This window comes from Tympanuchus pallidicinctus, unplaced genomic scaffold (genome assembly GCF_026119805.1).
Source record: "Tympanuchus pallidicinctus isolate F22 unplaced genomic scaffold, pur_lepc_1.0 scaffold3, whole genome shotgun sequence".
Lineage (NCBI taxonomy): Eukaryota > Metazoa > Chordata > Aves > Galliformes > Phasianidae > Tympanuchus > Tympanuchus pallidicinctus.
The window spans coordinates 25,893,874-25,917,831 of NW_026294747.1; the positions used below are offsets into that span (position 1 = coordinate 25,893,874).

At 39.8% G+C, this 23,958-nt stretch overlaps 1 protein-coding gene across 9 annotated transcripts in view; it reads left to right on the top strand.

Moving 5' to 3' along the window:
• The window catches only part of DPF3 (double PHD fingers 3), a 173,865-nt gene that overhangs the window by 141,937 nt on the left and 7,970 nt on the right, over nucleotides 1-23,958 (top strand). For 5 of the 9 annotated variants that reach the window (XM_052692202.1, XM_052692198.1, XM_052692196.1 and 2 more), the window contains one exon: nucleotides 3,369-3,497. The exons of 1 other annotated variant lie outside the window; for it this stretch is intronic. In XM_052692202.1, the coding sequence (XP_052548162.1) occupies nucleotides 3,369-3,497 (129 nt within the window). Of the gene's footprint in view, nucleotides 1-3,368; nucleotides 3,498-6,323; nucleotides 7,763-12,776; nucleotides 14,761-23,958 lie in introns of those variants that run through there. 3 more of the 9 variants (XR_008208811.1, XR_008208812.1, XM_052692203.1) reach the window with 2 other exon arrangements.

Here is a 23,958-nt window from a genome sequence, read left to right on the forward strand (position 1 = left end):
CCTCAAAGCTCCATGAAGCTTTTGATCTGTTTTTGCAGTTTGTAATGTGAAAGAAAATCAGAAGAGTTTTCTGTAAGTTAGGACAAAACCATGGCTGTTTTTCAAAGCTTTACTTTAAAACGGTTTCTGAATCTGTGTGAGCATTTTTAGACAAAATCCTTGGTTATAGTGGCACAATCAAAATGATTGAGCTAGCACACCTAGGTGAGTTACTTCTCATTAGCTGAGCCATCATGTGGCTTAAGCTAATACGTTCTACTTTGTGATTAATGTGTGAGAAAAGTGTATTCCTAGTTAATTACAATGTCTCAAATGAAAAGTAGCAACACATTAGTCTCCAGTAATTTAATTGCTTTCACTTATGCATCCATTCCCTTACTTATTTTGTGAGTAGTTTTATTGATTAAGGGGTGGAATTAGGGCTGAACTTCTTGTGTATGATATGCTTCTCATGAATATTGCACATTTTATTTTTCTATCTTTGCTTTGTTTCTTAATTTCTTCATTTGTAAAATAGAACTTAAAACTGCAAGGACATGCACACATACATAAACACACACACACGCAAAACCAGGGGAAAAAAAAAGCCAGCAGTTGAAAGTAAGAATTCTGCTTTCTTACTGTCATCTGTAAGGCTCTTCATTCTCAACCCTTCTGTGCTTTAGCCTGGGGCTTAATTCACTGAACAGTACTGATGAAGCTTGACTTAAGTTTCATTCCAGTTGTTGCACCTGTTAGAATGGAAAAGCATTGGAGAGGCTAACATTGCCCGTACTGAATGATTTGGCTGTGAAGATGCATTGGTTCAGACGACATTGGTGTAACTTCAGAACTTCTAATCTGTGTACAGCTTTTCATATATGGTGTCCATATTTGTGAGTGACAAGCAACAAATGAGCACCTAGACACAGACTACAGTCTAGAAGAACCTCCTCAATATCAAAACAGGCATCCGTCTGTGCAATGCACCATAGACAAATTGATCAGTGCACATATTTTCATGAGATTCCCTGTCCTATTTCCAGATCGACTGTTGGTAGATCTTAAGCTCATGAGATGCACTGGAAAAATTTAAGTCAGCATATGTTGAGTGTTAAATCAATTATATGATTCTGCACCATGATACTAGAGCTCTTTCCTTATTATGGTGCTGGCAGACACCTTTGATGATTATTTTTATTTGTGGCCTCATCACAGAATTCTTGTGTGTTTTTGAGGAAGCTGGTTAATCACTTTACTACCAGGCTTTCCAGCTGAAAATCCAGCGGTGCCTCTTCACCATGAAGTTTAATTAGGGCCCAGAAAAAAGAAAACTTCTGACTTCACTGAGGGTTAATATTGGTTTCTTAGTATCTGTAAGGCACTTTAAGGAATTCACATGAGAAGTGAGGTAATAAGGAACAAAAAAATCACTGAATGCTGGGCTTACTGAGTTTGTGTTGTGTATAACCACTCTGTAGATGGAGCAAAATATAAATAATTACTTAACTTTCACAGAATGGGGCTGCTGTGGGAAAAATGAATGTTAGATGTTAGGGAGATCTGCTATTTAAACAACAACAACAACAACAAAAAAAAAAAAAAAAAAAGGAAAAAAAAAAAAAGAGAAAGAAAAAAGAGTACAAACAGCAACTTTATGACCATTTTGTTACAGCTCTTAAAATGAATCGATGTGCTAGGCTTCCACCTGGTTGCTGTTCTTTTTTGCTTATCTTGCACACAGTCTTAAATGCCTCTCTGCTAAATGGCAAAATGCTAACCAAAGAGTGGGAGTTTATGTCTGTTCTTGGGAGAACTGAAGATCTTAACAGCACCATATCAGAGTAAAACCCATTGTTTCGTAAATACATCAGGAACTTGGTGATTGTGTGGGAAGATAATGGCGTATTTGTAGTGTTATGTTTTTTAATTTTTTTTCTTATTTTCACCTTACTTGCAGTCTTTCAGCTGCCAATTTCCAAAAAAGCTCAGATAATCAACAGCTGGAAGTGAATGAATAAATAGATGCACCCAATCCAACAACCGATTGAACTCTGAGAAAAATTTAATTTTAAGTGTGTGTCTTGGAGTGCTACCAGAAGCCCTTTAAAATGTCATTGTTCTTCAGGGGAAATTTGAATGTGGACAAAAAGACCATCAATAAAGGCTGTCAAAACATCTGTTAAAAATCTGCAAGTTACAAAATATGCATTAGAAAGATAATTAAATATAGATGGCACAGTTTTAAAGGTCTTAATTTTTTTCTGGTTTGTAGCAATCTACATGGAGTAGAGTCAGGTCAGATATACTGCTAGAAGTATATCTACCTTTTTTTAAGTTAAAAAAAGAAAAAACATCGACCATGCTGACCATTCCTCCCGCTCCTCTAAACCTTTCCAAGCTCCTGGTTAGGCAGAAACAGGAAGTTTTCTCTCTCTGGAGAGTAAAGGAGGAAAATGGCAGCTATGAAGAAGAAAAAAAAGCAGTGATGTTTTTTTGCTCAACCTGAGAATACTAAATACATCTGCCTATCTCTTCTTTCTAGGGGAACAGACTTCCCTTCTACCTAAGATCCACTGTGTGTTTTCTCCTCTACAGCTATCCCTAGCTGGAAATTAACAACTCAAATTCCCTTCTTTTTTTCTTGGCTGAAGTTTTTATCTCAGCAGCTTAGATTTCCACCCTTGGCCAACTCTTTGCACCTGTGCTGGATGCTCACTTGGGCCAGACTTGCTGCCTTGCCTTCATCTCTTGGGCATGCACAGTCTACTGCAAGTAGTGTGATCCTGGGTCCATCACCCTGAAGTGACTGCGACTGTAAAGAGTTATCAGCATTTGAACTAACTTTTTGAATGAGAAGACTCTACAACTTTGAGATGTAATATCTTCAAAAAGAAAACTTTAGAAATAAAAGCAGTTAGGTTTCTATGCTGTAGGTTTTGGAGTTTTGGGGAATGTGCTTTTCCCTTCTGCAATTGTACTTTGCGTGTTTACGTTTATGGCTGCTGTCTGAAAAACCAGGCTTGGCTTACTGACAGCTCAGGTCTGATTCTGCACTAGGGATTGTTTACATACTTGTGTGTATTATGAATTCCCTCAACTGTTCAGGGATGTCTGGCAGCAGGTCCTGATGAGGGACCAGACCAGCTGCATTGTAAAGGAACTGGTGAAGTGCATTGCAAACAAAATAGCTAAAGCATACGGTCGGTGTACCTGAGATGGAGGTGATTCACTTTTGATTTTCTGATTCACAGAATTCACTTTTTGTTCTAACTGACAGTGTTTTGCGTGGCCTGCAAACTCAACAATTTAACATCGTAGCTAAGAAAAGGGGGAAATATCCAAACTGAATGCTCTTTAAGTAAATCTGATTTCTAACCTGACTGCAGCCCAGAAAGGACCAGATGGGGTCATCATACCCAATAACTACTGTGACTTCTGCCTTGGAGGCTCCAATATGAACAAAAAAAGTGGCCGGCCTGAGGAACTTGTGTCGTGCTCAGACTGTGGGCGCTCTGGTAGGTGACTTCTTCTTGCAGCTTTCTTATATAAAAGTGTATTTGTATTTTGTTTTTTGCTCCTGAAGATTTTGAAGAAAGCCAGCAGATTTGGGAGGGAATAGAAGACAAGGTCTTACCTCTTGTCTGTGTTTGTGGAAAAGGATGATTGGGAAATTTTCTGTCATAAAAACAATTTTAAGCTAATGAGATCTTATGAAATAATACAATTTTAATGTATTTATTGACTTCTACAAACTTCGGTACATGTACTAGTTGTTCCTTTAACAGAAGAAGAAGACCCTAAAACAATGTTAAAGAATGGGCTCTGTCTTAAGTGCTGCAATTGCAACTATAAATTACTTACAAGATTTATGAAAGTTGCATGACAAGCATTTCCATTGATTACACATTTCATGCATTTTTTTCATCCAAAAAAAAAGAGGGAGGAAATTACAGGGTAGGGATGGGGGTAGCTGTCAAGAATTATCCTCTTACAAGATGACTATCATTAATTTTGTTTAAAGACATTTTTATTTCTCCATTTTCTTCCCTTCGCTCTTTTTAAATGTAAGCAATTGTGTCTTTCCCATTCTGGATTGTCTTTATTTCTGGACTGCTGTTTTCTTCCTTCCTTTCTTTTTTTTTTTCCTTTTTTTTTCTCTCTTTTTCTTTTTTTTTTTAATTTTATCCCAGCTGAACAGTTATTTATAGCTCATGTGAGAGGTGGTGGCAATGGTAGAGGAAATGGAAGACCTTTAATAACTGCATGTTCCAACTTAGGCCCAAGTTTTCAGTTCTGTTATTTCTGGGCAGTGGTGATACTAATGATGATAAGAATTTCAAATGTAAACGTGGAAACAAAAGAGATCTTGAAATTCAGTATTGTTGCTACTTCTGTGCTATGGTCACTGAAAGATGTTTGTTGTGTGATGGCTGAAGTGCAAAGTGAAGTGTTCTTGTACTGAACGAATGGCCTGCTCATACTCCCACTGCAATTCATAGTAAGCCTCTAGTCAAATTCAGTGGGAGCAGGATTAGACTCTCACTGGCAAATTGCCTTCTGCAGTTGTTGTGACCTCTGAAGATCTTCTGAAGTGATACTGACTGGTCACCAGGGGACCAGTGGTGAACCCTTTGGTTTTCTCCAGAGGCTTCCCAAAGAATGCTGCACAAACAGTAACATGGACCTTTTAGTGATACGCGTTTGCTTCTTAATACTTAAAGGGAAAAGCTCTTGCGGTCTGTGGTGCCAACTTGGAAGATCATTTCCCTTCCCCTTGACTGCTGTAGTTCAATATAACTTATTTCAGCATTGTCCTGAGACTGCACAGTGAGACAGATCCATACTTTTTTCTACTTAAACATTGCTATGGTGATTATATCAGGATGAACCAGAAATACATTAATTTCCTTGATGGCTTAGCGTGGTGGAACAAGTAGATCCGCATGTAACCTAAATTGTGCAAAATCAGTTCCATTAAATGCTATCCTTGTACAAATTCTGACCCACCCTGGGTCATTCATAAGGCTCTGCAATGATGTGACTGATGTGTGATGGAAGTGATTAAGGTACAACCACACACTAATCTGTAAACTAAAACAATGAAAAGTCTTTGGTGTCCATCTTCCTCTTTCTTGATAATGGGGAACATTTTCATTATACTGAAAGAGAGGTCGTGGAAATCATCTTGTTTCTTCCCTTCTTAAAGCCACTAAAATCACATCTCTGTAAGGTGGTTCATCTGCCAATTATTTTGTTATATCCACTTTCGTTCTGTGAACAGGATTTAATTCTTCGTTTCTCAAGCAAAGCGGTTTACTTAACCATGCAGTTATATGGCTGATTCCTGTAGCTGGAGTGAAGACCAAATAGTTGGTTACTTAATGTTATGTTAGTGTTTCTGAGTTAAAAAACGGCTGTCCCCTACAAACCGACATTCATTTGCTGAGGCACGAGAGACATCTTTTTCTCTGTCATTTTTAGAGAGAGATTCTGAACGCTATTTCTATTAATCACGTAACGTGTTTGAGTGAGGTAGAAAATAAACCGTACTGTCAGAGATTTCAGTATCTGACTTCTGTTTTCAACAGTTCTTTTGGTTGCTATTGTTGTTATGGCTGTTCATGTTCTGTGTGGAGAATTACCTGTTCCATATTGAAAGTTGGATTAACATACTCTTGCACTTTTCAGTATTTCCCATGACAGATCTCTTCTTAGGTGATTTAATTGTTGAATTGTTGTTGTTGGGGGTGGTGGAGGTATCGTTGAAGGAGATACCATGAAATCAGAATAGAAGTATTTATTTAGCTTACTTTTGCTTAGTCTTCAAAACGTATGTCATTTTGTCTATAGAGGAGGCTCTTTGGGATCAGGTGACGGGCAGGGATAAAAGTCTTGAGGCTGATGAGATGTCTAATGGGTCACATTTCAATAGCAGTAAAGTTGTAAAAGGTGATGCCGGTCTGAAGGACGGTCATTGTGCTTAGAGCTAATGGTGTCTAATTACTTCTATGTGCTAAATATCTCTTAAAATTGATCTAAGTAATCACGAGAAAATATTTTAATGTTTTTGAAGAGAGGAAAATATGATTAACCCTTTCGCTGCCATGGCTATGGGCACCTGTGTTAATGGTAGATTTTTTTTCTTTGTAAGAGAAACTGATCCTTGTTTATTTTTCTCACTGCGGTTCTACCAAGGCATATTGTTGAGGTACACGGGCACGTACAAACACACACCTATAAGCTTGATAGTCTGTATTGTTTAATAGTAATGATACTTAAAAATGATGATGATGATGCCTGTTGCTTAACCCATGTGCTGATATATTCATCATACATGTCAGCTCATTTGGGAAGAGAAGGCAGGAGGGACGAAGCAGCGCCAACACGCACTACGGAGGACTTGTTCGGTTCCACGTCAGAAAGCGACACCTCGACCTTTCATGGCTTTGACGAGGATGATGCAGAAGAGCCTCTCTCGAGCCGAGGAGGTGGCTGTGGTGGCAGCTCTCCCTCTGCAGACAAAAAGGGCAGCTGCTAAATTAACTAAAAAGACACAAACTCTGAGCAATTTGCTGTCCGTTTTACTACTAGAATTATTATTATCTTTTTCTTTTTTTAATTTTAGGTCCTTGGGTGTTGGTTTTTTTTTTTTTTTTTTTTTTTTTTTTTTTTGTTATTGTTGATGTTGTTTTTGTTTTTTCCTGTGGGGTGTACACTGAAAGCACAAGCATTTAAAGTTCTTGACAACCATTTTGAAGAGACAGAAGGTTTTGATTTTCCTGGTTTTTTTTTTGGTTTTTTTTTTTTCCTTTTCATTTTAATTTGTTCTTCTCCCACCTCCTGCCCTTCTCTTTCTCTCTGGAAACATAAAAGGTGGATTTAATATTTTTTTAAATAGTGAGCAGAGTTGATTTTCTTCTCTTTTAATATATATATTGGCAAACCACATAAAATAGAGATGGGTTGGAGAACATGAAAGCAAACCCAAATAGTTTTTTTTAATTATTATTATTTATATAATCTATATATTATTAGAAAAAGTTACTTTTTAAATAAAAAAGCAAAAAAAAAAAAAAAAGCAAAAAAAAAAAAAAAAAAAAAAAAGCAATGGATGTCTACTTGATGATAGAACTGTTTCTAGAGAACCACTGTGGATGAAATTCCTTGGAGGACAAGGAAACCCTTGGTGTGATGGCTTCTGCATTTGAGATTTTGCACTTATTGTGGAATTTGGCTCTTCTTGTACACCTGCTGCACTTGTATTTAACAGCTTGAAGACACAAGCAGCTCCATTGAAGACCATGACCTTGGGGAACACATTTCCATCTCTCCTTTGGACACCTTTACAATAGATCTCTTCCTACCTGCACCCCTTCAGCTCTTCCTCGCTCAGTTCTACGTTTTTTTTTTCTTTTTCTTTTTTTAACCTTCACTTCATGGATAGAAATTTCCAAGCGTAGGGATGGAATATAAATTGCAAGTCGTAGACATCAAAGACAAAACAGATGGAGCAGCAGAATCATGGAAGAAATTATATGGAAATATACCTCACCTATACTTTTCTTTCCATTTTTAAATTTTACTTCGCAGCATTTTTTCTGTGTTGCCCAGATTTTTCTCTCTGTAGTGTCTTGTGAGACACTTTGTTTGCTTTGCAATAGCTTCTCTTGAAATAAACCAAAGCAATACTCATTAAAGTTCCAAGGGCAATGGAGAAGAGAGTGACTCCCTTCCCAGCGACTATCCCAGAAAGGAGGAAACATGCAGCAGGATTTGAAAGGTATGTCCTGGCTGAAATATCTTTCACTGATTGTGAAATCACTGTTCTCTGGATTTTCAAGAGACCCTTGACTGATCTTTGTTGTAGAAACAAATCAGAGATAAAATAGAAATTTATTTGGGCAGTGCCTAGTCCTTCAACTGTGTGTGTGTGATGCCAGAATTAAAATGTCAGCCTTGTAATAAAGACTTGGGATATATATTGTTCTAGTGCATGAATGAAGCCTGTCCAGATGGATTCCATTTCTCTTGCTTCTTTTGATGGGTTGTCACAGTACTATCTGTGAGGGCTCTTTCAGCCTTTTTTTTTTCCCATAAACCTTAAAAGAAAGAAAGAGTGAAAGGATCCACTCATGCTGCTTACAGAGGTCTTTTTTTTTTTGTTTTTCTGGTTGACTTTAGGCATGAAATAAGCAGTGGCAAGATTCTTCTGTTAGGGGTACATGGATGTACCTGGATGTAAATCCAGAATGGTGTTACTTATGTTTAGATTACATTAATATACTACCCTCAGAATTAGATGTGTTACGAAATGTTGCAAAATAGCTCTATGTGTTTCTAGCATAGAAACACAGAGTGAAAGAGCCACGCACTCTTGTGAGGAAGGAACCTTGTTTGAGCTTTTTCCCATATTTACAATCTTTTCCTGTTGCTATTCTGTTCCTGCTGGTGTGTTATAATCATCCAAGTGTCCAAACAATGGTATTTTGACTTAACACTGGCATGGAGAAGTATACTTTAATTGATTTAATTCATTCCAAAACTAGTCTTTTTTTTTTTTCCTCTCTGAAAGAACATGTCAGATAAATTTATAGTATTTTGCCACTCTTCTGCATTCACTAAAAGCAAAAACTTCAGGTTTTTTTTCCAGAGGTGAGGCACAGGCATATAGGCATCTGCTCTTCCAAAATCCCAGAAAGCAATAGGATTTTGCTTGCACTACTGTATCATCCTGAGAGTTTGTATAGGTAAATATAGACCAGAAATATGTGTGCATAGACATATATATGGACAATACAGACAATAAAATGAAGAGTAATGACAGTAAAGATAGAAGACACTCCCTAATTATGAGTCTATGAGTCTGGCGTAGGCTCACTTGTTCCATACTGACTTTACTGTAAAATATCAGTGAAGTCCAGTGCATTTCCACTGCATGCATGTTCATAAAACTCATAGCAGAATCTGGCCTGCAGGTACAGTTGTTCCCAGTTTGGAAGGAAATACCAAAAACATGAAAAATCTTTTAGATTAAAAAAATGAACTTCAAATTGATGTTTCTGTTTCTCCAGCCCTTCAATCCCTGCACTTACATTTATGGTATTAGGATTACGTTCTCTCATTTTAAAATACAGCTTTTTCTTCTGCTGCTCTGTGATACGGCCATGTGAACAACAGGGAGCAGAAATGTGCCATATTCAGAGCCAAAGAGCAGCATGATTTCTTGCATCCATTTTGTATCTACTTCTTGTGTCCGTGTCAGTCATGGAGAAGGATAGGAAAAGAGTTTTGTTCATTCTAGCTGCCTTTGGCTGTCTGAGAGATGGATGCTTTACCTAGCATCCATCCATTCCAGCATAGCTGGAACCAGCCAGCTGTATGCGGCTGCTGGTGCAGTGATGACAGTAGTTAAAGTTTACAGCAGGTAGCTCTAGTCACCCAGCTTGGTGCATGTTCTTGCAGCCCATGCTGAGCTCTGTACTGACCTGTGTCCTAGTAGAACCTGAGCTAGCTAGCTGAAAGCTATCCAGGTATGTCATTCTCAAAACTCCAGTCACTTTATTAACTGCAAAATAAGCGTACTCTAACTACATTTTTTTCCAAATGGAGTCCTTACCATTGTCTTTTGTGAACCATGCCTAACACATTCTGGGCTTTTCTGGAATACAAACAATAATCAGATGCCCATAATTTATTAAATCTTGGTTTAGTTTCACAAATGCAGTTACTATAACAATGCATACAGTCTCAATCCTTTCGCAACCTAACCACCCATTTTTGTGACAACTGGGTAGTGCAGTGCCCTGAGAAAAAAGCCACAACTCACATAGTGCACAGAGACTGCCAGCTGACATTTATTACAGATGACTGCATATAAAAAACACCCATCGCTGTTTATAAATTTATACCATTTATGTGTATATGAATGGTCACTAGTTCCAACTAGTCCTGAGGAAGGAAAGAAGGTAAAATAGATTCTGTGTTATGGAGAGCAGAGTAGTCTTCAAATTGCTCAGGATGTCTTTATTAGATGGAGATAATCAACCTGAGGAATAAAATCTACATCTCACTGTTTAGTTGAGCAGGCAGAGCAGTGGAACCTGACCAGCATAGCCAGGTCAGAAATTAGAGAACTGCACAGTGCCAATTGTATGTATCCTCAAAGACACATAAGTCCCAAACCAAACTAGGAAGGCATAAAAAGAGTTTTCAGTGTGAATTCTGGGTTGTACCTGAAAAGTAAAGTCATCTTTGAAATCAGAAAGAACCGTGATGCTCTGTATTCCCCAGTGATTTCAGCAGTTCAATGAAACCTGCTGTTCTGAGCTTTATAAGAAGGTGATCTTTGAAGGCACAGTCCTTCAACTAATCACAAGCCTTGCTCTTCCAGTCCTCCTCCAAAGACATCCTTATTAGAGAAAGGTTAGCCAAGTCTATCCAGAGATTCTCCTGAAACATATATTCTTCCACACAAATCATGTACCAAAATAAAACTGTTCCGATACGAAATGTGAATGAAAGAATGTTTTATCTCAGGTCCTAAATTCAGACGTTTCTGTTTATTTAATTGTATTAGCTATCTTCTCCGGCCCCTTTCTACTACTAAAGGATCTTAGAAAAGCCTCAGAATTTCCTGAGCCATTCTCTGCAAACTGATTCATAGATGGGAGAGTGTGGAAATAAGGAAGTGACGTGCTGCTTGAGCAGCTGCGTAGTGAGAACAAAGGCTATATGGAGTGTGCATTGGTCTCTAACGTATTTCCTTCTATGGCACTTAGAGGATGTGTAAGAAGGGGCAGACCTCATCTCTTGCATGAAAACACTTCAAAATTTAAACATGGTAGTATTTAGTGAAAAAAATTTAAGAAAATATGACAAATTTTACAAAAATGACGTGAAATAAAGGGAGATTGTGAGGCATATAGCAGAGTAGGATGGAGCTGAAATCTGTTTTACTTCACTTTGCACCTCTTCCCTCCAGGTTTGTGGCTTGTGGGTTGAATGTGTATTCCTTGTATACGTAGTATGCTTGGAATAGCAATGCACATGTGATAAGGTCATGAATGACAACCTGTATGTTTGCCTGGGCTGCTGAAACAGGGTCCAAAGAGAAATTTGCCAGTGGCTTCAGAAGAATTAGCACTGAGCTTTCTTAACTATTGCTTTTATTGAATGAAACCTCCTCACAAATACACTTAACTGTGGTGTGGTGTAGACAAGCCCTGAGATGGCCATTTGTTTCAATAGAATGTGTTATTAGAATCCCATCCCCACATTGTTTTGCCTTTAAGCTTTTACATTAGTTATTCATTTGGAGTTCCAGTTTGCCATTTTACAGTCCTCAGCTCAGGCTCTTGATTAAAGACAGAACATTGGTTTGCATGGAGCAACCAGAAATGCTCCCAGAGAATGGCTGAGTCCCGGCTGCATTCTCTCCTGGCTGCTTTGCCTGTCTTTGGTTAATTCTTTTTGTGATGTTTTGAGACAGGTCCTAAAATTATTATTCAAATGCCATCAAACCGTGGAGCTTTCAAAACCTGAATCCTCATGCAATTTACCTCTCACATGGCAAGCAGTTTTACTGAATCTACTCCTCAAGCAAACATTGTGCTGACCCTACTGGGAGTTGTTTTATTGTATAATCTGCAGAATCTTCCCAGCGTGTTTTGTGCTGCAGCATATGTAGATGTTTCCAATAAACGCTCATTTCTTTTTCTCAATTTTTTTTTCTTATTTATTTAAAAAGGGTCTCTATGAGTTACATGTAAAGGATGAGGGATATACATGTGTTCATGCTGGCATGGGGTTGTTTTGACAAACCCTTGCAGTGTAGGAGTGAAGCCAGGATTAATTTTTGCTGATTGAGCCATTGCAATATACTCTACCCAATCTTTGTTCTGTTTGCCAGTTATTTACCAGGGCTGAAAAAGCCCAACCTGTATAAATACCATAGGGTAATGAAGCTAGGTTCAAACCATTTTAGTGTTCCTGTTATATTTCCACAAGTTTAAAGTTGCAAGTTATAATAACGTCTAAAGGGGGGAAAAAGAAGCTAATGTTGTAGTTACAAGTTCTGATACCCCTGTTAAGAGGATACAGGCAGTTTGTATCTTTGAATTGTTCTGTCATTGTCAGTTCCTAAGATTTTGGATATTCATGTCATAGAATCACAGAATCATGTCATCCAGAACTGGTATGAGGTGTGAGAAAGGTGTGAGGGGAAGGCACTCCTTTTTGTAGAAATAAACAGATGTACATTTTAAGCTCAGGAGCCTGGGATATACAACTTAGTCCATTCATAGATTAAATGAAAATGCAAAATGCAGTTTTTCACTTATTTTCTGAGGTTATCATATTGCTATCTGCATGGTTCAGACTTCTGAAAACTTCTTTTGTGCTGTATTGCATGTGCTTGTGGCTCTGTACAACTAATTAGTAATATAGCGATGTAATCAGAGCGGGATTTCATAAACAAAATCGTAGCCTCTAGAGAAGAGAGCTATATAACCTGAATGAAGAAGGTGATTTAATTATGTTCACAGTAAGAAAAATTGACAGCCTTTGGTGTCTTTCTTTTGGATATGCTCCATCATATCTCTTTTGTCTGCTTTGTATTTACTTATGGCTCCCACCGTCAGTTGAAACTGAATTTGTCGAGCTATGTTTTCAAAGAACTAGAATGCAAACAGTGTTGAAAGGTTGACTTGTGCTTTTTTTGCTTTATTCTGAACACTTGCTTTTGTTGTCTATTTGTGTTTGTTTAGTTTTACTTTTTATTGCCTTTCCCTCTGCAGTCAGCCCTGCCCTCGTGGACTCTGGCATCCTTCAAGCAAGACATTTCAGAAGAAGGTCGAGAGAAGCCAGGATGCTTTGATACTTCTGATAACTTCTCCTTGCCCTGACCCTTCTGTCCCTGTGTTTCATCTGGCACAGGAGCCTGGACTGTGGGAAGCTGGCTACCAACTGTTCAGAGAAATTCTGGGGATGCCCTAAGCCGGTGCAATACAAAGAATTTTTTTTAAAGCCTTGATTTCACTTTCTTTTAAGCATGTGTATAAACCCAGGTCAAACTGGAATTGATCTACAGTAGAACTGACTGAAAAACAAACTGAAAAAAGACTTAACTATTTTATTTATTTCAATATTTAAGAGAGAAAAGGAGTGCTGAAGTTGCACAGTATTTTTGTTTGAAATACGTTTTACTTCAAATTTTAAATGCAATTTTGTGAAGACATGGAATTTTAAAAAAGCACTTAATGTAAAATAAAGACTGAATATTTACTTTAAGAAAAAAAAAGCTTTTTTAAATAATGAAAATAAAGATCAACTCTGCTCTCTCTCTTACTTTAAAGAAGCCATTCATACATGTGCTGGGTATCTTTGTTTTTTGCAAATTGGATGTGGTAAGTGCAGACTGTTCTGGTTTTCTTTCTTCTGAATAATATTATCCTGTTAGATGCTTAAATCTTACTTTGCTTTTCTTGTGTTAGGCACAAATCTGAACAAAAACTGCTGAAAGAGCAAAGACCAGGCTCAGTGCCTGGATTTTTTTGTTACCAGATGTTGTGTCCAATTCAAAGGACTGTCTTCTCCCCGTAGGATTGATGTGTCTCTTCTGCACAGTAAAACAGGTTTTCATTTGAGCAACTCTGTGAAATGCTTCTGCTAAAAGAGAGATTTAAAGAAAGGAAAGCAACTATTAGGTTGTTTTTTGTTTTGTTTTGTTTCTTCTCATTACTATTATTCTTTTTTTCTTTCTTTCATTTTTTTCCTTTGGTAATTCCTCAGCTGATTGTGAGTTGGTTGTAAGGAAAGTATTCTGTTTGGATGCTCTTGGCATGTAGCTTCCTTCCGGAGTCAAAGATGTTGCCCTATGTAGAAAACCTGTATATTTGCCCTTTTTTATGAAATAATGGACTTTGAAAAGTATAGAGGTACACCCCCATGTCAGCAGTAAGCAACAGAGGATACTCAGCAGGAGAAGAATTTGAGTTCCCACAGGCTGCAATCCTAAATTGTCCGGTGAGGGACGTTCACAGCCTTCATTCTGGGTTGTTAGCCATCTTCTCAATGAAATGAGTTCTGCTTCACGCAAGCACTGGAAAATTTTGTTGGTTCCCAAATCTGCTCACAGTGGATAGTTTGTTGTCATGTGTGATGCAGGCTAGCAAGGATGCGAGCCTTGTGTATTAGAAGGGCATTGGACTTGGCTCTGAGATTAGCTGTCCTCTGTAGTCAGATGTATCTATTGGTATAGACCCAGTGTATAGATAATAAAGTGTTTTGCTAATGTGACTTATGTTGGTTTTTTTGAGTGAAAAGATTGTCTACGAAAATGCATCCTGTGTAGGGGAAGCTGACAGAAGGTCTCATGCTGCATCATATTTCTTGCACACCTAAAACTTAAACTCACCTCTTTGAGAGGTTTCCTGGTGTCCGTCGCAGTGTTCCCTCCCCCTTCTCCCGCTCCCTTTGGATTGACACATAGGGCCAAAAATAGCCATATTAAATCTCTGGTAGACCTGAGTTCTGCTCTCACTAAGTTGAATGACAAAATTTATGTCATAATCAGGTTCTTTACCAGGGTGGGTTTGCTTTGATAATTTTGTTGTTTCTACGCTTGCATTGGTGAGCTGCCGCTAGAGAAAAAGAAGAAATCAGATTTTATTTAATCAAAATATAATGAAACGCACAACCATAATGAAGATTTGCAAACTATAGGGTCTGTATTCTGTTTGTGTAATATTCCTTTCAAATAAAAGTTCTGCTTTCAATGCCCCTACTGTATATTCCTCTGTAAATATCACATTATCAAACCGATTCTACAGGGTCTTTTTTAGTGCAAGTAATCTTTTAAAAAGACATTGTTGAATAACATACTTGTACAGATACTTTTCTAAGCTCTCCATTGTTTTTAATACTCTCTTTGAAGCTTAAAATAAAACTTCCTCCTCTATTGATTTTGTTTTTCTTTCCCATTTTGTCAATTATAATTTTTGCTCCTGGATTTTGTTTTGTATCTCTTAATGAAGCTTTGAAGAGAACCAAAACTTTTCTTCCTTTTCCCCTTTTACTTTCTTTTGACCCCATTCACTAGATTGCAGAAACTGGTCCTGTTGCTTGCTATAGTAAAGGTAGGCAGGAAATACGACACAGCTTTTGTGTAGGACTCATTTTAAGAATATTTCCTGTGACTTGGTGGTGGTAGATGATCTTCCTAAGTATGTGTGTGTTTTAATAACTTTTCTATGTAATTATCAGTCGCAGTAAGGTATTCTAGATTGAAAGGTGGAGTTTAAATTATTTGGTGTTCTTTGTGTGGATGACTTCTTATGGAGACCTGATCCTACCTCTGACATTTCTAATCCTGCCTCTAGAGTGCTTGTCTAACACATCCAAATCTGTGGTTTCCTTTGCTGCATTTCACAGTGCAGACATAAATAGTCCATTTACCTTATACATGTAAGATTAATAGTGCAGTTGTATAGAATGGAAAGAGAAAATACTGTTTCAGATTAGATGCCATTTTTTAACAAAAAGCTGTTTTTCCTCTTCCCTAATAGGTCTGCTTTCATTTTTACAAAGCTCTGCTGTGTTTTCTCTGCCTTGTCATCAATTGCTCCACTACCGGCAGAGGCTATACGTGGACCTTCTTATTTTGGCAGCTGCTTACAAGAATAGCAGAGGGGGTGTAATTTTTAAGCAATCTTCTGATGTGGATATAAGGTCTGTAGAGTAGTGGCAAAAAAACCCCAACAGATTAAATGACAAATCCTTAGGACAAAATGTCCTAAGGAGCACATCAGAAATGAATCCAGAAAGAAAACGTATGTCTCTATAAAACCATTATAATTGTACAACATGAACTCCTACCTGCATGATTTTCAGTATTTCTATGTGACAGAGCATGTGAGAATATTAGCTATTTCCTGTAAAGTTTTATTTTTTATATGTATAATTTCAGTTTCCTTCAGTGTTTTGTTTCTCTGCTCAGCTGGGCAAAGCATGACTTGAAAGCTTCACTTCTTACCTTCAGACCTTACGTTGAAGAGGCCTGTGACAGATTCACTGGAGGAAGGAGGAAACCCAAGGGTTTCAGCTACACTTACTGTCCCCAGTCAGTGTGGCTCTTGGGAACTTCTTTAGGATCTGGTAGAGCAGCCTGTAGGCTACTGGCTGGCCTGTCCTCAACTGTTCTGCAGATGGAAGGATCTTTCCCTCCTTTGCAAGTTTTGGATATTGGGGGTCAGAGACAGCTTTGGAGGTGGGATGAGGTGCTGGCAGTATTTCTGAGCTGTGCTGAGAAGGCAACTACAATGCTTTCCTGAGAGCGCATACTGATGTTGTTGGTTTTAAAGCCTTTTCCAATTCCCTTTCTGTGATTTTCTCTCAGATATTTTACCATAATCTGAATTTCAAGCCTACAAAACTACTTTTCTGAAGTAGTTTTCTCTCTTTCTTAAGCCACAGACCTAGAAATATAAATGCTATTAAGGAATTTTTTAATTGTGCAGAAATTATCAGGTCTGGAGAAAATACCACTGTTCCCTCAGGTCACAGAGGAAATTTTCTTTGTTATGCTGGCTAGGAAGGTGTCTTACTTTCTTATCGGGGGAAGAGTCCTTGCTGGTAAGAATCAGATGTGGTAGAAGTTGGAAGTAAAAGTGTTTGCCAGCATTGCTACAGCTGTTGGGGGTCTCTATGGCTGTTGTTCCCTGGGCTGAGATGCACTTGAAGGTTAACAAAGCTGGGAGCTGCAATCCTGGGCTTTAAGTGCAGTGATAGAGCTATTAGCTTCCTTGCTTTGACTTAAGTTGGTATACTGCACCTGCTTAAAATTTATTCCAAACTTTTGCCTGGTATCAGGGAAAAGAATCCTCTTACTTGGAGTCATTCAGCCTCTAAATCATGGAAAAAAAAAAAACAACAAAACTTTTCCCTGTAGACCCAAACTTTTATATACAGTATTTGTTAGCAATAGTAGAGCCTTCTCTGTACCCCTCCTATTCCTAATGTTGAAGATGGATCTTTAGGACTTCCACTATGTAATATATACACAGGGGAGCACATAAACATTGATTATTCCCCTTAAGTTTGGTTGAGGTTGTCTGGATTGTGGCCTGATGTGTTATAATCTCCACTGTTCCCTGGAAATTATTGTAAAATTGTATTTTGTCTGCTACACTAAAACAGGGCACTTGCAACAGTTCAAGTCCTACGTTTCATTTTAATGATTAAACTGAGAGCTACTCATCTGTGGCATCTTATTTTCAACAGTCTATTTTTTAAAACCTGACTACTTGTTTTTGTTGTTGTTTCAGCAGATGTTCCTGTTGTGAGTCTAGAAACTTCTGTGTGCTACTTGATGAACTTTTTTTTCCCAGTAGGCATTAGTTCTTTGTGTTTCCACAATGTGTGCACCATGGGATGGGAGAAGCATGGCATTTACCTTTAAAAAGCACAGATTTCTGAAGTACAGTGTTGTTGCTAATATTGCTACCCAGCATACAACTAGAAAGCAGTTTTGATGTAGCCTAAGATATCTGCAGTGGCTCTGAATGGCCTACAAACTATCACACTGCTATGGAGAAAACACTGAACAGTGAAAGCTAGTTTATCTCCAGGGTTGCATGATTGTTAGGAGTCATTTTTTGCTTGAACTGAAGCTCCCTCTCATTACACAGCTTCAGTCTTTGCTGTTAGTGTCCTCGTGTTGGTGTCTTAGTTGTGGATTGCAGGAGAAAGAACATGACCAAACCTGTTAGATACAGTTACCTTTTTTGAAACAGACAAGATTTTAAGTAATGCTGGAGTGAGTTTTGTCAAACGTTGCTGAAGGTGTTGCTTGCTCGTTTAGATTTCTTTGAAGTACCAATTACCATTACCTTCCTCGTATGTTGATTTCAGGAGTCAGTACTGAGGCCAGCTCCCGAGGTGAGAAGTCTTTGTATGAGAAATCATTGAACGCTATACTGTTACTGAAGGAGTACTTTTATTTCAGTGTAAGCCATAGCCTTCCTGTTCAGGTAGCACTTTGCATGGCGGACTTTATATTATATAGAGGGATTTTGAGCTTATGTTTGAGAAATTCACTTTCCATTTTCAGCACAAATCATAGTTGGTTTGCATCAGTGCTCCGCTGGGAGTGGCTTAAACCTGTTAAACAGCACTAAAGTTCCTCAGGCTCAACAACTCATTTTAGCATGCAGTAGATTCTATAAAAGGGCCTTGCTTCAGAAATCACATCTATTGCTGGGATCTTTGTACTTGGGATTCTTAAAGAGCAGGTTCACAGCTCTTTTTGGACCTTTCTGCACCAGGGATTGTGTTTGTGTCTCTGCAAGGGTCCGTAAGGTGCCCAGAACCATGTCAGACCATCAGTGTAAGAGAGGACTTCTCAGACTCCTTGTCATTGCCAGAGCCACTGAGCAGCAGTACCACTAAGAGCAGGGTCAGAATACTTAACAGATCCCAGTAGTACTGTGACGATCATTCACTGGCATTAAATAGAATAATGTTCTACTTTCATATGGCCTCTGTTAAGCAATTCCTCTGGTGCTGAAAAGAAGCAGGGCTAGTGAACTGTTTAATGAGGGACACTTGTGTCCACTGCAGTGGAACTAGCTAATTTCTTGTTTCATCTGAAGTGATGATATCTAGCTGCTATGAAATATGGTTAAATCATTGATGCTTACTTGTTACAGGTTAAAGGATGTCCTACACCCAGACTTGGTTAATCTGGTGTGGAAGGTCTTGTGCGTTCTACAAAACCACGTGGATTTTAATCAGGTGTTTTTCCAGGGAAGAACAAAAAATCCTGCTGTTTTGGTGTCCCTGGCATCATTTTGTTACAGAGTTATTCAGAAGGGCTGTTCAAGTGATGGAACTGAAAGATATCGTGGTGAGGAGAAATGATTTCTTTTGCTTCAGAATGAAACGTGTTCTATTTTTCTCAATGGAATGACCCTTTCTTTTCCTTTCCCTCTGCCAAGAGGGCTCTGACTTGAATGAAACATTTCATTTGTGACGTTTTTTTTCTTCTCTTAAAAACAATTAAGAGGAGCTCACTTTTAAAGCAAAACGAAAGTAAACCCTTTTATTTGTAAAATACTGGCACAAAATGTCTCACTCTTTCTGAAAAATCTGTTTCTGCCTCTGCTGTTTGTTAACCCTGTCTGCTCCCCTCATTTTCTTTTGGCAAAAAGCACTTTGTTCAAATTCACCATTTACTCAGATCTCGGTGAAATTGCATTTTTTAGAAAGCAAACTTGTACTTTTTACTGCCCCATTCTGAGTGTGTACTGATACTCTGCAGTGCGCTGAGCTGCTGCTTCCCTTTGACTGTTGACATTGCTGGGATTTTGATGGAGAAATGTAGACTCTTTGCCATGTTGATAAAATTTCCATGGACACTTAAAAATTCCCAACCTACTTGTAATTAATGGAGAAGGGAAAGATCAGAAGACAATGGGATTTTTCCAGCTTCTATCCCGCATTACAAACAATGGAGAGTTTGTTAAGAGTGGTGCCTGTTCCACAGCTGAGAGAGCTCCTTTAAATCAATGGGCAACTGAAGTAGCTTGCTCAGAATTGTGTTTAGCTGAGCGAGGCAGTTCTGATTATGTCTGAATATACAACACATTAGCAGCAGAGTAAGTGATGTTTGTGTGGGAAAGTCAGACTGCTTGTGTTTATGGTGTGTTTGTAAAGGTTATCTGCCATCTAACAATCGTGCTGAATTTCTTGAGTGGTATATAATTCCCTCATGTAACAATGATGAGGTCACTGTCTATGCAATGGTATGCTGTCTTCTGCTCTAAGTTATTTAACATTAAATTGATGACATTTGAATAATTTCTCTGGAGTTTGCCATTGGATTTGAGTATCCTGGAAATGTTCTGTCAGTGAACTAACCCAGAGTGATTTTTCAGTCATTCTAGAAAGAAAGTTTGTCCAGATATCAGTGATCCTCTACTTTCCCCCTCTCCCAACCTCTCCAGTTCACCTGCATTAACCCAGCCTGCCCTATCTCCCTGGGTGGTCACTCCCACCAGTCCTTGAATGAAGTTCTCCCAGAGCCCTCGGTGCTTGAGGAGGCCTGCGGTGGCATGAAGCAGTTGTGCGAATGCTCTTCAGGTGAGCTGGATGAACACAGGCCTGATTTCAGCACAGAGATGCTCGCGTCCCCATGTGTTGCCTCTGTTGCACTCTTAGACATAATCTAAGTGGAGGGAGAATCTCAAGAGGGAAAGCCCTTGGGAAAAGCCACAGCCTCTGCCAGTTTGGGTTAGGCATGCTGCATCGGGTCAGCATGGAAAACCTCACACTGTCAGTGCTTGGGCTTGTTCTGCTTGTTCTGTGGGCTTTGCAGTTCTGTCCTTGTCAATGTAATAGGCTGCAGTGCGGTGGGGTCAGAACAGCTGCAGGCGTGTTGGATATCTGCGAGGGCGAGAGCTGGTTTAATCGCCTGAAACTTCTAAGACAATTTAGTCATCTTTATTTCCAAATTCCAGTAAGCCACTGGCATTTGTGGGACCCTCCTCTGTACTATCTAACCAGTTTGTGTTGAGAGCTGCTATTGGGGCACTGCCTTGGGGTTAGAGGCATGCTCGTCTGCACTGGCTGTCCCTGCAGACATGCTACTCTCAAGCTGGACCAACAAGAACAGCGAGTAAGGGCCAGGTGTCCAGGCAGCAGCTGCAACTGAAGGTTCACGCAGGTAGCAGGGTAGTGAAAGGGAGGAGGAGCAGAGCTTCCATCTTGGTTTATGGGGGGTTTGATGGTGGTTTTCGTGAAATGCTTGAATGGAAAGCTATTCAGACTGCTCTTTCCCTAGCATTTTAAATATCGCCCCACTCCTCTCATTATAGCGGGAAATTTTGGCTCTCCCAGAGGGGAGGAGATGTTCTAAATGGGCTGCCAGGGAGGTGGATTTAATGCACTAGGAAGAACTGGCTTCACCAAGTTAAAAAGCAAAACAAAAACCAATCCTCCACTCCTATTTTTAGTGTTTATGACCAAGTATTTTTGCTTGGTTGCTCATTTTGAAAGGGTTTAGTGAGCCTGCCAGTTGATTGAAAGCTCTGTGGTGTGTGAGCTGGCCGGGCTGGGGAGCCTGCAGCGCATAGCGACGAGGTCGGTGCTGCCTCTGAGTTTTTTTCCACTGCAGTTTGTTGAAGGGTAAAGAAAACGTCCCCCAGGCTAAGGGGATGTTGGCTTTCCAGGTTGTGGTGATTCACCTTCTATGGATATGCAGCCATCCTCCCGCTCCCGTGTTTTCATCTCAGTCTACCTCACCCGTACTTCTCTTTAAGACCAAACGCAGGACCTGCTCTGCGTTGGGACAGCCTCACACGCCACAAGGTGTACCTGCTGGGCAGCATTAGCATTCTCTGCCAATCTGCCACTGATTTGCGCTTTATAAATGGCTTTATTCTTGTTATTAGGAGCTGTGTCCCTGGCATATGGAGTCCGTGCAGTGCCTGCAGGCAGGTTTCCTTCCTGTTGGTGTTGGTAAGCAGCCCAAATGCCTCCTGGTAATTAGCAGATCATTACCCATAAAGCCGTGCGGTGATGCAGCCTGGTTTTCTGGAGGTCACTCTGACCTAATTCACCCCCAGGAATCGTTCAGAGCTGGCATGACTTACCAGTGCATTAACAAGCTGATGCTTTGCTATGAGGTTATTTGAGTGCTTCCACATAATGTTTCTTAGGGAAGAAATAGCCATTTTGTCTGGCAGCCAACAGTGCCTAATAGGGGCAGGCCTGGAGAAGGAGGGGGTGGAGTGCTGCTGAGATGCGGGATGGGATGCTGTGGGCATGTGGCATTTCTGTCGATGTTTGGTTGGGGTCTGTTTCTGTTCTCATCTCAGCTGAGCAATGTGGAGTCTGGCGAGCAGCCGTGCTGGTCTCATGGTCTGGTCCTGTGGTCTGCCTCTGTTTTTATGCCTTTCTCCTGCATCAGGATCTCCAGTCCCCACAGCTGGAACTTGAGGTGTGGGTACAGGCTCTGGATGCTCAGAGGGATTGGCTTGCAGGTGTGCCAGGAGAATGCCAAGATGGCTTATGTCCCCTGCCAGCCCAAGATAGAAGGCTCTCCCAGCACCATGCCAAAAAACTGCCTTTGCTGATGGGTTTTCAAGGCTTCTAAAGTGTGTTCCTGTTGACTCCAGTTATACCCTTCTAACTGGGGTTGGGCCCTGCCCAGCATGTTTTTTATTTGTCCCTTGTGTGAGTGATTAAAGTGAGTTCTCTTCTACCATTACTGAATACTTGAGTGCCAGGCTGTAATGTGTGTGCCTGTTTTTGCTGCAGTAGGCAGCCCTGTGCTTTGTTCTGCTCCTTTCCAGCCCTGGACATGCTGGGCAGGAGCACTGCAGGGCCAGGAAATGAAATGACGTGAACTGATAGCTCTGCTACAGCTGCATTGTTTCAGAGCTTATTAGAGAGGTTCATTATTGCACAGTTACTGGCATATTGCAGCACCCAGAGAGGTGGTGGATGCCCCGTCCCTGGAGACACTCCAGGTCAGGCTGGAAGGGCTCTGAGCACCCTGATCTTGTTCTTCATTACAGGCAAGTTGGGCTAGATGGCCTTTATGGATCCCTTCCAACCTAAACAATTCATGGTTCTATCCTATGACTTTATGATTAGAGGAAAGTTGGTCTTAGATCAAATGAGGCTGAAGCGTCTGTGAACCAAGGCCTTGATTCTGTTGTGGCAGCATGCGAACACAAAACCTTCAGCACTGGGAGAGGCAGTCATGTTTGCTCATTTCCATCGAGATGCAGAAATTGACACTGGCAATATTTCCTCTGTTTCTCTCCTGATAGTAGTAAAACCCAAAGGTGCCTTCAAATGGGGCTTCATTTTTTGTTTGTTTGCTTGTTTTTCTTAAAAAGCTGAGTTCACCAGGGCTCTTCTGTGAAGAGGGTGAGGCCGGAGCTCCTCATCTGCAGCCTCCAGCACTGACCCCTGCTGTGGCCTCAGGGAGAGCTGTTCCATGCAAGCCGGCATGTGTCTCTACACCACAGCTCCTTGGTGTGGCCAGATGGGAAGGGCCAGGAAAACCCCACGAGCTCCATGTCCTCCTTCCTTAGAAATGTTTGGTTTATTCTTTAGCACTGCATCTCCTGGAGCCCTGGGATTCTGGCAGCCTTTTGGTTTGGTTGGAGGATTTGCTTTTTTAAGGACTTCTTTTAATCCCTCTGTTTGCTTGGGGACCTTTCAAGGTGGAATCCTGAAACGGTTCAGGAATTAAAAGGCAAACAAAAAATACTTTTAATAATTCGCTGATAGGTAAACTTGTCTGGCAGCTTTTGAATGTAAGCATGCTAAACTGCACTTGTAGACGGACAAAGGAAGGCTACCGTTTTATATTATAGGCATAAAAACATATCCTTTATTAGAATTACAAGTTTCTTTTCCCTTTTTTTTTATTTTTTTTACAAATAACAGTAATAATTCTCTCTAATGAAGGTAGAGGTCATAGCAATGCTTATTCAGTCTTAGTAAGAGGAGTTCTTGCAGCTTTTGTGCATGTTTGGATGGGCTTTCTGTGTCACTATATCTATAATATGTATTTATGGTTGTTTAAAGACTCGAATAGTTCATGGAATAAATTCTGACATGCTGTAGCTAGGAGCCCTGTGGGTTTTCATTATACTATTGATTAAAAAGCCCACAACTACACAGCAAAGATAAAGGACAGAATTGGGAACTGGGCGGAAATACCTTTTGCTCCATACAAATAATTTCACTTTTTTTTTTTATAGGAGTCTTGGCTTATTTTTTTCCTCAAGATAATCTCTGCCTTTGTTTGAAAAAGGTTATTGATTGGATTGTTAACTTAAATAGTCTGTGGCGGGTGTGACAGAGCACATGGCTGCAATTAATCTTGTGATGCAAAATCCATTATTGAAGAAGCACTAATGAGCCGTTTGCAGGCCTTGGCTGGTCACAGAGCGCCTGGGAGCA